The 14621-nt window shown below is 43.4% G+C and overlaps 1 protein-coding gene across 3 annotated transcripts in view; it reads left to right on the top strand.

Annotated features, from left to right (window-relative positions):
- Nucleotides 1–14421, top strand: part of RPAP2 (RNA polymerase II associated protein 2) — a 55452-nt gene extending 41031 nt beyond the window's left edge. For 2 of the 3 annotated variants that reach the window (XM_033151604.1, XM_033151602.1), the window contains exons 12-13: nt 11840–11989; nt 12885–13026. In XM_033151604.1, coding sequence (XP_033007495.1) covers nt 11840–11989; nt 12885 — 151 coding nt within the window. In that variant the 3' untranslated portion in view covers nt 12886–13026. Of the gene's footprint in view, nt 1–11839; nt 11990–12884; nt 13027–13953 lie in introns of those variants that run through there. The other variant, XM_033151603.1, reaches the window with a different exon arrangement.
- Nucleotides 14422–14621: the final 200 nt, after the last annotated feature.

Here is a 14621-nt window from a genome sequence, read left to right as displayed (position 1 = left end):
TATATTAAAAAATCAAATCAGGGTACTAAAAAAAAAGGCAGATCAGTATTTCCTTCCAGTGCCTTATGTCAGAAAATAATTAAACAGATAATGAGGAGATCCTTCCCCTCAATGAAACCACAGTGGCAGAAGTTTATGTTGTATCATATTTTTTTGCTAATCTGACTTCAAGGACTGTAGGAGGCATTAATTGGAATCTAGGAAAGGTTCCTTCTTTCCTCAAACAGAATTAATTAATCTTAAGTAATTGATTATCTGGACCTGGTTCATATTTAAATAAACTATACCAGTGGAATATCTTTACTGATGCATTTAAATGTACACTATACATTTAAAGCAGTATTAAAACACTTTACACAGTCATGGCTCCCCCCAAAGAATCCTGGGAATTAACAGTTTTGTTACATCTCCTTTTCCTTGTATGCATATAAGCTTCTGGATTAGGGAGGTTTCATATTAGAAAAACTTGTAAGTTTTAATCATAATTTTATTTGGTATTTTATATGGTCGTCTTTTTGCAATTTTCTAATACAAGTAATGATGGCACCCTTCCGATGTGTGAAAGCTCAGCTGCAAATCTGAGATATGGCATTTGGCAGATTCGCCGCAGGTTTGATTCCCATTTCTCTTGATCCGTACACAGACTCATGTGAATGAGTTAACCTTTCACCACTTTGATGTAGTCACTAACAAAGTAGTAAAGAGCTCTGAATTGGCAGGATGGTAGTCCTATTAATGTGGTTGCAATATTCACACATGTTCTCCAGCAGTGTGGATCACTCCATGGGGAAACTGATTACATGGAGCATTGTGTGTGAGAGAAAGAGAGAGAGAGAGAGATTCTTTTGTTCTTTCTTACTGCGCAATTTTAAGCCGTGTCCACTCGGAAGAAAATCAGTTTCCCCATGGAGTGATCCACACTGTTGTTGTTGTTGTTGTTATACTTCATAATAGCACACTTTTCGCCGAATACATATTCCTCTTATTACATCACACATTTCATCTATTATACATTCTTCTATTTCAAGCAGTTCAAAAGGCCACAGATAGCTCCTCTCCCCCCCCCCCAGGAGAGGTCCAGAAGAACAAAGGAACAGAACTTTAAAATTTCATAAAGGGGAGCAAACTGCTTGCAAGATGTCAGTACCATGGGTTGCATTGACCCTGCACTGGGGTAGGGAAAGCTGGCATTCGTTCAGGCCCACCGAACAGTGAATGGTTAAGTCAGGTCATAATACGATCATGTGGATCCATTCTGAGTGAATGCACAGATTACCGTGGTCAGTAGCTGCCACAGTAGGATTCTACATAGCACATCGCTTCAAATGCAATTAGATAAAGGGGAAATTAACGAACTATGGGCATTTGAATCAGAAAACTTCATTCACGAAAGAAGGCTATGATGGTAGACAAGGAGGTCAGAATAACATTACAATAGGCCCTTTCATCGCTTTCAAGGCGCCAGATTGTGTAGATTAATGTAAATCACAAGAGTCTGCGCTGAAATAAATAATGTCATTCATGCAGTTATCTGTGACTGATCAACCAAATAAACCAATTACATGATGGAATATTTTTAACATCGCATGATTTGCTTTACTAGCAGTTTCCAAGGACTGTGCAAGTTCTAGAGATCATGAATACCCCAAAAATACAGATTAGAGCCCAATCTCATAGTAGCCTAGCCAACAAAAGAAACCCCTTCTTTGCTCTGATGCTGAAATACTCAGAACAACAGGGCTGGTTTAGCAAAAGTCATGGACGTTAATGTGCTGGAATGTGTGGCACATGCACACTAAGTATGTAAGAGGCTGGGAAAGAGAGGGGAGAATAAAGGGCATAAAATAAATCTATAACCACATTCTGGAGTTTTGGAAATGGCTTTACCTTGCCCCCAAGCTATGGAATTCCCTCCTCACAGAGGTACATCTGGTGCCTTCATCGTAGGCTGAAGACACCCTTTACTTTTTTGAGACCTAAGATATAAATGTTTTAGGACCCGGCTTACTCTTCTGATTGCAGATTTCTTTAGAATATCAGCCACAGGGCTGTGAAGATTAGCCAAAGATGGGTTGGGATCCTCACCACAATATTCTCAGAATCAGAATATTCAGAGCTAATTAACAATTTAAGTCAAACAGATACCCAGCATTAATGGAAGTCCATTCAACATGCTTTACACATATTTCTTTTTTCTTTTCTTTTATTAGATTTGCATACCACCCTTCATCCAAAGGTCACAGGGCCGCTCACAACATAAAAGTACAAAATGAGAACACAAAATACATAATGAAACAAAAGCAAAAACAAACTAATAAACACACACACACACCGCACACATTTAAAATGACATATAATGTTAATCAGCCAAAGGGAGATGGGAGCCTGCATTCCTGTGCAAAGTTAGTAACACAAACCTATTTATTTCAGTGGGCACACATAGCTCTGCACAGAATCAGGCAAAAATAAAAAGGAAATTCAGAAGCCGAAATCGTCAGAAGATCTGCCAGAAGATCTGTGCAACAAGTAAGGAGTTCAAAGCTTCCATACATAGCTATAGAGATCGAAGAGAAATCTATTAACCTAACAGGTTCCTATTCCAAGCGAGCTTTTTGAAAACCAAACAGTTTCTCAGAATGAGGCTCAAGCTGCAAAAACAACAACAACAAAAAACTACTTTTGCGATGTACGTAGTTGGCAACTGAAAGGGCAAAGAAAAGTAGCTGAACTTTGTGCGGAGAAATGAGAAAGCAGAGCAGAATTAGGCAGAATGTTTCCAATAAAAATTCTACAGCTGACACAGTTGGTGTTAGCTGGTTGTGCACTGTGTATTCCGATTGCCAGTGCCAGCCTCTGGGACAAATTCTCACTGGGGCAACCTACGGGACAGTCTATCAACAACATGCAACACCTTCACTGAAAGTGCTACGGTGGTTGCCAATTTGCTACCAATTTAGATTCATGGTTTTCCTACTGGGTTATAAAGCCCTATATGCATCTGGACAGGATCTGAGAAGCTGCTTCTCCCCTTATATCCCACCCTGGACACTCAGAGGTGTGTGTGGATGAAGACCTGCTAATGCTGCCACATGTCCCTGCGGCGAAAGTCTTTTAAGTGTTTTAGCACCAGTTCTCTGGAATTCTCTTGCCTCAAAAGTGAAGCAACGTCCGGCATTCTGCTATTTTTGACGTTTGTTGAAGCCATTTCTTTTCTCCCACGCTTTCTCAAATCAATCAGTTTTGTTTCTGTGGTTTTAAACACTTGCTGGTTTTCAAGTTCTTTTGGTTTTGAAATAATTTTTATTTGATTTTACAAGTGTAGAATTATAACAGTACAAAATACATATCCATATTTAGAGATTTATCTGAATCTCCAGATTTCCCCCCCTCCCCTCCATGGGTCCTATTGTCAACCTTTTCAACTGCATATTGTTTCATAATCCATATTTTATATCTCTCCATATTGTCCATGATATTTGTTACATTGCAAGTGTTATTAGAATCCTGCTAATGTTTTCATCTGCTTACAATGGTCTCCTAGATAAATTATAATCCCCCCATTCTTTATTTAAATTTTGGTCTTCTTGGATCCTAAGCTTTCTGGTCAGTTTTGCCATTTCGGTGTCCTCCAACAGCTTGGTTTGCCATTCCTCTCTGGTAGGGACTTGGTCTTTTTCCATCTCTGGGCTAGTAGCATCCGTGCGGCTGTTATCGCATACATAAATGTCTTTTCTGCTCTTTTGGGATATCAGTACTTACAATTCTTCCTAAAAAAAACTTCTGGGTTTTTAATACAGGTTATTTTCAAGTTTTAATGCTGACTTTTTATCTGTATTAGGTTTTATATTCTGTTTCGGAACACTGCTTGGGTATTCCCTAAATGGAGGGCACTTTATAAATGGGGGGGGGGGATGATGTCTCTTCCATGCAAGTGATGTCTTTAACAGATGGGTCTCATGCCTTTCCCCACATGCAAAGACAGGCTCCGGCATGTTAAGTGGACAAAACCAGTAGTCCAACGGTCAAGAAGGTGTTTTCTGCATGTGCTGTAGAGGGAAGTGAGGGGCAGGTGGGGTTTGTCAACATGGGAAGGGAGCCCATTTGGGAGAAAGAAAACTCTGGTCCCAAACTTCCACTGCCTTGTGGGATATCTTCGGGAGAAGGAAAAGCTAAGGAGTAAACCCTAATACAGATCCAGATGGTTGCAGCATCAACTTACCTGCACTGTAGAAGTTTGAGAATGCTGCCCAAAGCCTTGTTTAGAGTGGGTGAGTCTTGCACCACTGCACTTTTCAAACATTATTTTGGAGGAAGAACCTCTCTGTTTTATTTCTCCTCCTCATCAAATGCATTTCTGATCTCTTTTACCTCTGAAAAGTATTCTTAGTTTCTTTTCTCTCTCTGGACTCTATCTCTGCTTATTCCCGTCATTCTGCTAAATTCAGCTGCACAAGGGTAAATCTTTGCGCTAATTGAACAAGAGTCTTGGTGCTACTTTGGATAAAAGCTACCGGATTTCAGATTTAGGCTTCACTTCTAATCCCACTTACTTGGAAGTAAACTGCCTTGAAATCAGTAAGACTTACTTTAGAGTGGACTTGGTTAGAATTGCACTCAATTTTGGCTCCAAAAGCCCAAGTACTTCTGCCTTTCCGTGTTGTGAAAGCATTTCAACCCCTCAATCATTTTAGTTGCCATTTTCCTGGTTCCGTAATATCCTTTTTCCAGGGGTTGTTGCCCCCAAAGCAGTACACAAGTATTCCAAGCAGGTCTATATCATTGATATAATAGTGGCATTCTGAGACTGTCACTCGTGGAAGATCTCAGGAATGGTGCTGGGAGCAGCCTAGATGACTTTTATCTGAACATCCGGTCTCTCCTCCACCTGTGGCTCAGGGCTGCCATGGAAAAAGCAGAACTTTTAAACATTAAACAAGACGCAGGATCTTTTTCATGACAACCTTTTAACATGATTAAGTCAAGGCGCGGTGGGTCATTTGGGGTTTATGTTTCACTCTGCTCCTTGGGAGGCTTCTAACAAATGTCACGATGTCAGATTTCAGATGCAGAATGTGCATTTTAAGTAAGCAGTTCTTAAGAAATCTTCCCCCATCATATTGCTTAACTGTTGTTGGGCAAATGATTTATTGAAGCTCCCGAGGCAGCAGAACATGGACTGTAGGACTGTTGTTTTTGTCTGTGTATGCGTTAAGGGCTACACTGAATTATTTTATTGTAAGTGCACACTGATACGTGCCTTGCCTTGCGCTCGGGGCGACGTTTTCTGTATAATCACATTCCATTAAATATTTAGCTTTGAAAAAACAAAGTCATTATATTTGCTAACTAGCCTGGCATTGTAGGACTGCTAGAGCCGTCTGTAGCAGCTCATTGGATGGGGCAAAGCTGTACACTAGCTTCCCAGGTTGCTGTGGTTTACTGAGAGGGAGCTGGCGAGGCAGGCGAGAAGGCCAGTACGTTGCGCAGGATAGACTTGGCTGGCGCGTTTGCACTGCAAGGACCTCCCTGCCACCTCTGAGGAACAGTGACCCACTTGCCAGGAAGTTCACCAAGCATTTCCACCCCACTGGACGAGACACTCCTGCTTGCAGTCCTACCTGCACCTGTATCTTCTTGAACTTATTTGGATTTGCACCTGAATAAACTGATATAAGATTGTGCTACATGGCAGCAGTAATGATGATGATGATATTATTATTAGTAGTAGTAGTACCCCGCCTATCTGGCTAGGCTTCCCCAGCCACTCTGGGTGGCTTCCAGCAGAATATAAAAACATAGTAAAATGTCAAAAACTTCCCAATACAGAGCTGCCTTCAGATATCTTCTAAAAATTGTGTTGTTCTTTATCTCCTTGACATCTGATGGGAAGGTGTTCCACAGGGAGAGCACTACTACCCAGAAATCCCTCTGCCTGGTTCCCTGCAACTTCACTTCTCATAGTGAGGGAACCAACAGAAGGCCCTCGGTGCTGGACCTCAGTGTCTGGCCTGAACAATGAGGGTGGAGACGCTCCTTCAGCTATACTGGGCCGAGACTGTTTAGGGCTTTAAAGGTCAGCATTTGAATTGTGCTCAGAAACATCCTGGGAGCCAGTGAAAATCCTTTATGACTGGTGTTATATGGACCCGGTGGCCACTCCCAGTCACGTCTAGCTGTCGCTTTCTGGATCTTTCTCTTACTTTGAATAATAGAATTGTAGAGTTGGAAGGGACCCTATGGACATCTAGTCCGACCGCCTGCAATGCAGGAATATGCAGCTGTCCCATACGGGGATCAAACCTGCAACCTGGGCATTACCAGCGCAATGCTCTAAAGTCTAAACCAACTGAGCTATCTTATCTAGGAGTAAGTCCCACTGAGCCCTCACTTACTGCAACACTAAGTTGAACTGTGGCTTGGCTTCTGGCAGCACTGCAAGAGTGGACAAGGGCCAATGTGTCCATGATTTTCATCCTATGCTACTGTCACTCTAGTCCTGTCTTGGGGAAGGCTACGTCCTATACACATTTACCTGGGACATCCTTTTCTGATCAACGGGGCATACTCCACTGTACGTATATCAGTTGCTTTTATTATATCAGGACAAATCCAGTAATTGCAATATAATCTGTGGGTTGGACTGAGCAATGTGCATTCAATTCTGCATGGATGTAGTCTGGTACATCGGTGTTAGTGAAAATAACCTTTGCTGCAAAAGGTCTACAGGATATACTTTCAGGTTTTTAAAAAGAAGTGGGGGTAGAATTAAAATATTCTAATGCTAGAGTAAAAAGGTAAAGGGACCCCTAACCATTAGGTCCAGTCATGTCCGACTCTGGGGTTGCGGCGCTCATCTCGCTTTACTGGCCGAGGGAGCCGGCGTACAGCTTCCGGGTCATGTGGCTAGCATGACTAAGCTGCTTCTGGCGAACCAGAGCAGCGCACGGAAACGCTGTTTAGTGCATATTATTACCGCACTGGCAGATTCTGCTTACAGGGAAAGTATTTTATAAAAAGCTGGGGATTTATCATTTCCTCATTTTGTTAGAGAAGAGGGAGAATTGCAAATGCTGTTCATGTTAACCAGCTGTCGCTTAATAGCTTGCTTAATAGTAGCCCGGTGCTGCTGCTTGTCTTAACATGAGTTTTCACTCAGCTTTTTCTTGTGTAGCATCTGCGGAGTAGGCAGCTTAATAGGGGCCTGTCCGCATGTACTCTTGACACTCTAGCTTTTTCTTAGCTTTGCCAAGGCCTATTTGCCATATGCTAGATGGAAGGATATCAAGGCTGCACTGCTTTCTCGTCTGTGATCTAATGCACGGTACATTTTTTGTTCTTTAGTGCAAACCCAGCACTTGGTTTCTCTGCATAGGTGGCCGCATATATGCAAACCTTGAATTGTTGCCTTACTACTTGGAAGTGATTGTGGAGTAGGGTGGTGGGAGACTTAGATGATTGCAAAGGGATGGGGAGAGACATTTCTTTAAAGCCAAGGTCGCAACATGCTAGCTCAAGTTAGCTTTCTGCCCCCACTGCCCTATAGTAGCACCAGGGGGGAAACTAGCATTGCATGTTGCAGAGAATTCTGGAGCGCCGTTTAGGATGCCCACTCAGTTCTGGATGATAAGCTGCCCCTTGGCCTCAAGTGAACTGAAAGTGTGCCCTAGGATGTTCCCATGAATCCTCTGTGACTGCAAATTACATTGGGGATTCAGTAGAGGGGGCCACCTCAGGTCCAGGGGCCAAAGCTGGCCTCTCTGTATAGGTCTCAGGACATACCCCGGTCTATACCGCCTCCTTGGCCACAACCGTTCTGCCCAGGCCACATTCCTTACTGACTCAACTTCACACCCCAATTTTTTTTTGCTGGAATGTGTCCTTGAATTTTTACATGGCTTCTTACTTGCCTGGATGGAGGACCGTGTCAGGGCAGCTGTCCAGAGCAGATCAGCAATAACTCACACAGCTTTTTCTCCGCCTCTGCTGCTGATTCTGTACTGCTCTCTGCCATAGCCTCTTCCTGCTCACTAAACCCTGTTGCCTCTTCAGCTTCTGACACCCCATCCTCCTCCCAGTCTGCTACCTCTTCTACTTCTGACCACTCATCGTTGTCCCGCCAGCAATTCCCTGGCTCTGAGTCTTCTCCCCTTGGGGGTCCCCTGGGGGTTCCCCAGATAGAGAGAGGTGCCCCAGTGTGTCTAGAAAGTAGCCAAGCAGACAAAGGTAACATTTACACCCACTGCACTGTCTGGTTTTGCCTCTGGCCCTGCCTGTCACTTTCATGTGGCCCCCCAGAAGGTTAACCAGTAAAGAATGTGGCCCTCAGTCTGAAAAAAAGGTTCCCTGTCCCTGATTTCCTACCTTTCATTCAAAGACCTTAAACCAATGTACCGTATATACTTGAGTATAAGCCTAGTTTTTCAGCACACTTTTTGTGCTTTAAAAGCTGCCCTCGGCTTATACTCAAGTCAACCATTCCTTAAGAAGTGTACAAGAATGGTGGTTCTTTACTCTCCCCAGGCAGCTTGTTCCATTACTGAACTGCTCACATAAATGCAAACTTTAGACCCCAGAAGGCAGAAAGCCTATCAGTTAAGGAAGTATTAAAACCCCACAGGTGCTCACTTTCCCTGGCTCCTGCTTAAACAGGACAGGATCCCAGCCTTCTCTGTATAACACAAGGGAACATTGCGCTGTGAGTTAAACCACAGAGCCCTAGGGCTTGCCAATCAGAAGAATGGCGGTTTGAAACCCTGCGACTGGGTGAGCTCCACAGCAGCAAAGGAGGAAGAGGAAGGAGCAGCCCAAAGGGCTGCTTTGGGCTGCTCGTTCCTCCTCTACCACAGTGGCAAAGGTGAACCGGCTTATACTTGAGTCAATAAGCTTTCCCACATTTTTGTAGGGAAATTAGGTGCCTCGGCTTATATTTGGGTCGACTTATACTCGAGTATATACGGTACAATGTACATGGTTTTCTTCCCACCCCCATGTTATCCTCACAACCATCTTGTGAGGTAGGTGTGGCTGCCTTTGAGTGGGCCAAGGTCACCCAGTAAGCTTTGTGGATTTCAATTTGGGCCCCACCCACTCAGTCCAACATTCTTAAGCTTATGCCAGCCTGGTTCTTCCAAGTAAGTTTATCCATTGCTGATCTCCCAGTTGAGAAATTCCTGCCAAGCTTCTGAAGAACCCCCCCCCCCCAAGTTCGTGAAACACAGTTTGAAAACCACTTCCCTTTGGTGTCGTGGTCTCTGCCAACATGGGCAAAGCTTGCTGCTGAAAGGGAGGTGCCTGAATCGAAAAGCTACTGGTTAGGGAGGGGGGGAAATTTTGGAGGACTGCTCTGAACCTTCGGGGTCTGCGAAAGTGGCTTCATGTACAAAGCATTGCAGATACCTTGGGGTGCTGTTATTCCAATTGCTGTTGTGTTAGGATTTTTTAAACTTTAGAATTCAGGTGCATATGAGATGATGAAAACCCTTAACCTGCTGGCAGCTTTACCGTTCTGTGTTCACATGTGACAGACTGGTTTTTCTTCTTACAGACTGACATTTCACCTCCTCAGTTCAACACCTTTTTTTTTAAAAGAAAAAAAGCCACACACACGTACAGTGCTGTTAAGGGAGGAAATCAGTGATGGGTCTTTTAAAATAGTAACAAGATTTTCTTCTCATCATTCTTAGCTTCATAAAATGACATCTTGAGCTGCTTATCTGTTGGTCTGACCGTTGCTTCTTGCTAAGGATCTTTCAAAGCCTGATTTGGGATGCTTCAAGGAACGGAGGCACAGCTACGAAAATGCACTGCTCTGATTGCCTCTCACTCTCTCCCCATTGATCTGCCATTTCCGATAGTTATTTTATCCATATTTTATGTGCCCACGGGCAGTGGGTAAAGTTAAATTAAATAACCATCTGAAAGGCCTCTGTGGGGAAGTTTCCTGGCGTTTTGTAGAAATCATGAAATGTAACAAGGCAAGTTCCGTATATTTATCAAAAGCAAACAAACACATACACAGCTTATAGAATCATAGAATTGAAGAGTTGGAAGGGACCATGAGCTTCATCTAGTTCAACCCCGTTATGCAGGATATGCAACTAAAGCATCCATGACAGATGGCCATCCATCCTCTGCGTAAAAACCTGCAAGGAAGGAGAGTCCGTCACCTTCCAATGGTGTCCATTCCACTGTCAAACAGCTCTTATCATCAGATCCTGATGTTGAGTTTTCTTGTAGCTTGAAGCCATTGGTTTGGGTCCTGCCTTCTGGAGCAGGAGAAAACAAGCTTGCTCCATCTTTCATGTGAGAGTCCTTTAGGTATTTGAAGATGGTTATCGTATCTCCTCTCAGTCTCCTCTTTTTCAGACTAAACATACCCAGCTCCCTCAGCCCTCTGTTATAAGAGAGAATCTCGATTATTAGGAGTTCTTTGAGAACTGGAAAGCATATGGATAGGAGCAGAAGTGACTTGATGTGGTGTGGGCACTCAGCATTACCAAGGTTGCATCTGCTTACCAGGAGGTAGACAGGGAAGGAAAGGGTGAGGCAATGGCGGCATGGTGCAAATGCTCTGCTGGGATCATTGGATTGGCTCCACTGGAGTGTTTACACCACATCATCCCCTCCCCGCTTCGCCCCCCTCTTGGTAAGCCACAGTAATGTGTGCAACCAGAGGTCAGGTGAGCACTGCGGCCCAGTGGGCTGCTATTGTTCTATCCACATGCTTGTAGAACTCTCAAAGAACTCCTAAGAATAACATTACTGAGACATGATTTCTTTGCAGAAGCCATGGTGGGAGTTCTTCAGAGGCACTTGTTCTCCTCTATGCTTGATCATCTTATCTTTACTCATGCTTTCCACCAATCTACCTGGATTAGGTATTAAACGAACTGGCCTATAATTTCTGACCACCACCCAATCCCTTCTTTGTTACAGTGACCACTTTCAAATCCTATGATACAGAGGCCAATTTTAGTGACAAGTTGTATATTTTCGATGGAACTTCAGCAATTTCACATTTGAGTTCTAAGAACTCTTCAACAGATACTACTAGATCCCTGCCGGTCAATAAGACCTCAGACTTGTCACAGATATTTGCCATTCATCAGGCTCCCTTCCTGGAAGAATCAGTTCAGACACAAGTATCAGCCCTATGTCTTCTGCAGTGAAGACAGATGCAAAGATGCATATCCTTATGTGTTATCTGGGTCCACTGTGCACAATTATTGCCCGTGACTTCCTAAGCGCATAAGGTTGCATGACTCTTTGGTATTGGGACCTTGGTGTCAAATATCATATCCAAAAACCACTGAGCCTCTTGGGCTTGCCGATCAGAAGGTCGGTGGTCCAAAAAGTGCAACTAGATAAATAGGTACCACTCTGGTGGGAAGGTAGGCTAAATGGTGTTTCTGTGCGCTGCTCTGGTTTTGGTGTTCCATTGCGCCAGAAGCAGCTTAGTCATGCTGGCCACATGACTCGGAAAAACTGTCTGCAGAGCGGACAAACGCCAGCTTCCTTGGCCTGTAAACCGAGATGAGCGTCACAACCCCAGAGTCGTTCACGCCTGGACTTAACTGTCAGGAGTCCTTTACCTTTTTAAAAAAATGAATAGTTCTGAAGCGTTATGTGTGCTTGCACTGACTTGTGTCAGGAATTCCCACTGGATGTGCTTCTGCTGGTTTAGTAATTGCATTTGGCAAGGGATATATTTGATGTTTAATAATTACTGGGCTTTATTGCCGTTTCCTCTGGGTTATATGAAAGGGACTGTTTTCTCCCCTCTCACCATATTCTGAACTGTAAATATGTATATTTTAAAATATTCAACATCGTGTTTCAGGTTGTCGCAAAATATTCCCATCTTTGCAAGTTCCCAGCACAGCCAAGGATATTCGCAGTTCCTGGCTACTTTGCTTGAAGAATTACACTTCAAAAATGAAGATTTTGAAAGTTTAACAAGAATATTCAGAAGCGATAGTCTTCCATACTGGTAAGTTCTTCTTTCAATCTTGCCCCATTTGCCACAACTTCATCTTGTCTATGAGTGGAATCCATCTGGTTCTATGGGGTGACAGAAGGGGATAATGGAGGGATAGAGGTGACTTTTGCTCCATGGAGTTGAGGGAACATCCACAGCAGGGTAAAAGGTTGTATGCAGGCTTGCAGTAGGAAGAGCAAATTGGCAAAAAAAAAAAAAAAAACTTCCTCCGCCTGCTCTTCTGTAAGCATTTGCTGGATCCAAAACCCTTCCATAAATACAAAGATCTCAGTTGGATTTCACCCAGTGTCATTAAAAATATAAGCACGCCGCTTGCATTGGAGGGGTGAGATAGCAGGAATTGACGCGGTAATGACTGGGACCGAAAGATAAGATTATTGCTTATCAAGATGGTTCCATTTGTCTCTTTAACCTTGTGTGATCACTAAAAACATTTAATAAACACCACTTTGGAATGAGTTAGCAAAAGCCTTGAATTTAAGGCAGAGCATCACTCTGGTCAGTGCTTGTTTGGCCCCAGCCAAAGCATTCCGTTCAGTTACATGTTACCACATTATAGGAAGGATGTGGACAAGCCAGAGGAGATTGAGAGGACAGGAGTGAGGTGATAAAAGGTTTTAAAACAGAAGATGCATGAAGCAAGATTGATAGGGCCCAAGTATGTACATATTCAGGCCACAAGAAGCTGATTTGTCAGGAAGCCAAGATTGCAAAAAACCCAAATTGCGCACACACACACACACACACACACACACACTTATTTATTTTTGCAAACGGCTCTTTCCACTGACACTGAGGGAAGTAGGTTAGCACCACAAGCCTATATATGTTTACAAGTTTCCCTCTGATAGATTCCAATTGAAGGGAAACCTCTCCCTCATTCCAGAGGCATGACGGAGGAAAGGGAGACCTTTGATGTTCCTCTCCTGGCCTGCCCCAGTATGGCGTATTTTTGGCCCCTCCAACATCACAGCTCCATCTTCACGGGAACACCAGCTGTTAACTTTTGTTCAGCCTCCTGGAAGAGGCTTGCAGGTTCACATCTCCCTCTCAGAAGATGTCTTTTTCCGCCCTAGGAGATTGTCATCATTTAACATAATTCAGTATTTATTTTCTGTTTTCTGTTTCCATGTATAGATGAACTTTTTCACACAGTAAGGGCTCGATACTTTTGGGGTGTTACAGATTAAGAGGGAATTTTATATTTTAGAGTTCATATCTGTGAGGAGACTGCCCTCGCCGGAAGCCAAGGCGGTGCCAGGGCTTTATCAGTATCGCCAAACCCCGTCTCCGATGCTGAGTTCTTCATCTTCGTCCAGTGGGAGGAGGAGTAATTCCTCTAGTGGGGAGGGGGAGATGGAGACAGGAAGTGGGAGCTGGGGCTGTGACAGGGGAAGAGAGCCTTCGCACCAAGCAGAAACGGAAGGTGAAGCACCCCTTCCGTCTCCCCTTTTGCACAGGGGGAAAAGACGTAGAGGGGGGAGGCAGGGGTTCTGCATTCCGCACCTTTTATGCTGGGCAAGGAACCGGAAGGGGTCATTCCCGGACTCTGCCGAAGGATGAGCTGGACGTTCTTTCTTGCACTGCAACATTAAAGAAGTTAGTTTAGAAGCTTCGTGTCAGCCTGGTTACTCATGAGCAGCCATTAAGCCACCTTACAATATCAAATGCCACCGAATCAGACGGCATTCACCGGATTAATGCGCTTCTTTTTCTATGCTGAAATTGGATCAAGATGTGAAGTGACACCGTTGGTGGCCAAACAAATTAAATTAAGTACACCAAATGGGAAAAACAACAAAAATAAAACCTCATTGGTCGAGTTTGTATGAAACATTGATATGAACAAAGGCTGGTCTGTAATTCACCATTGAATTTAACACAACCGTTGAATACATCAAGCCAAACTGAAGCTCTTGTATGATGAATATTTTTCATCTTTCTCATTTCTTCAGATAAGTGGACTACGCTAAAATTTGGACACCGAGACAGATCATCTTTCCAGGTCTTTCACCATTTTCATCAAGTTGCCCTAATGGAGAGGTGGCTGTCCACATCCTATTGAACTTCAACTTCCATTAGCCACAGCCATCATGTCCTTCGATCAGGGATTATGGGAGCTGTAGTCCACCAACATTTGGAGGGCAAAAGGTTCTTCATCACTATAATGGAACACCAGCATTTTGTGTTTGTGTCCGTGTGCCATTAACTTCCTAAGGAAATTGTGTCATTCAGCATTTCTGAAAAGCTAAAGCAAATCTAAGGTGCAGTTCTAGTTCTTTTTTTCCAGAAAGAAGTGCCTTAGTAAAGTACATCAAAGAAACATAATCTGAATTGTCATTTCAGTAGTCACAAAATAATATAACATCCTATGGTTATTATGATATGGAACTTCTTAATAAAGTGCTTATTTTGCTTATTTACTTAATTGTTTGATTTCTATCCCACCTTTCTTTCAAGGAGTTCCAGAAAAGATCCATGGTTCTTCTCCTCTCCTTTTATTTATTGGAGTACTTTATCACCAAGCAGCCTATCAGACTTAGTTTTGCTCTACGGTGGTATTGTACTGTGGAGGTTTCCATCCTCAGCTTTTAAGATTGCATTACAAAATCCCTGATTGCAT

This window comes from Lacerta agilis, chromosome 6 (genome assembly GCF_009819535.1).
Source record: "Lacerta agilis isolate rLacAgi1 chromosome 6, rLacAgi1.pri, whole genome shotgun sequence".
Lineage (NCBI taxonomy): Eukaryota > Metazoa > Chordata > Lepidosauria > Squamata > Lacertidae > Lacerta > Lacerta agilis.
The sequence above is the reverse complement of the archived record's forward strand: the minus strand, read 5'-3'. Positions and strand labels throughout refer to the sequence as shown.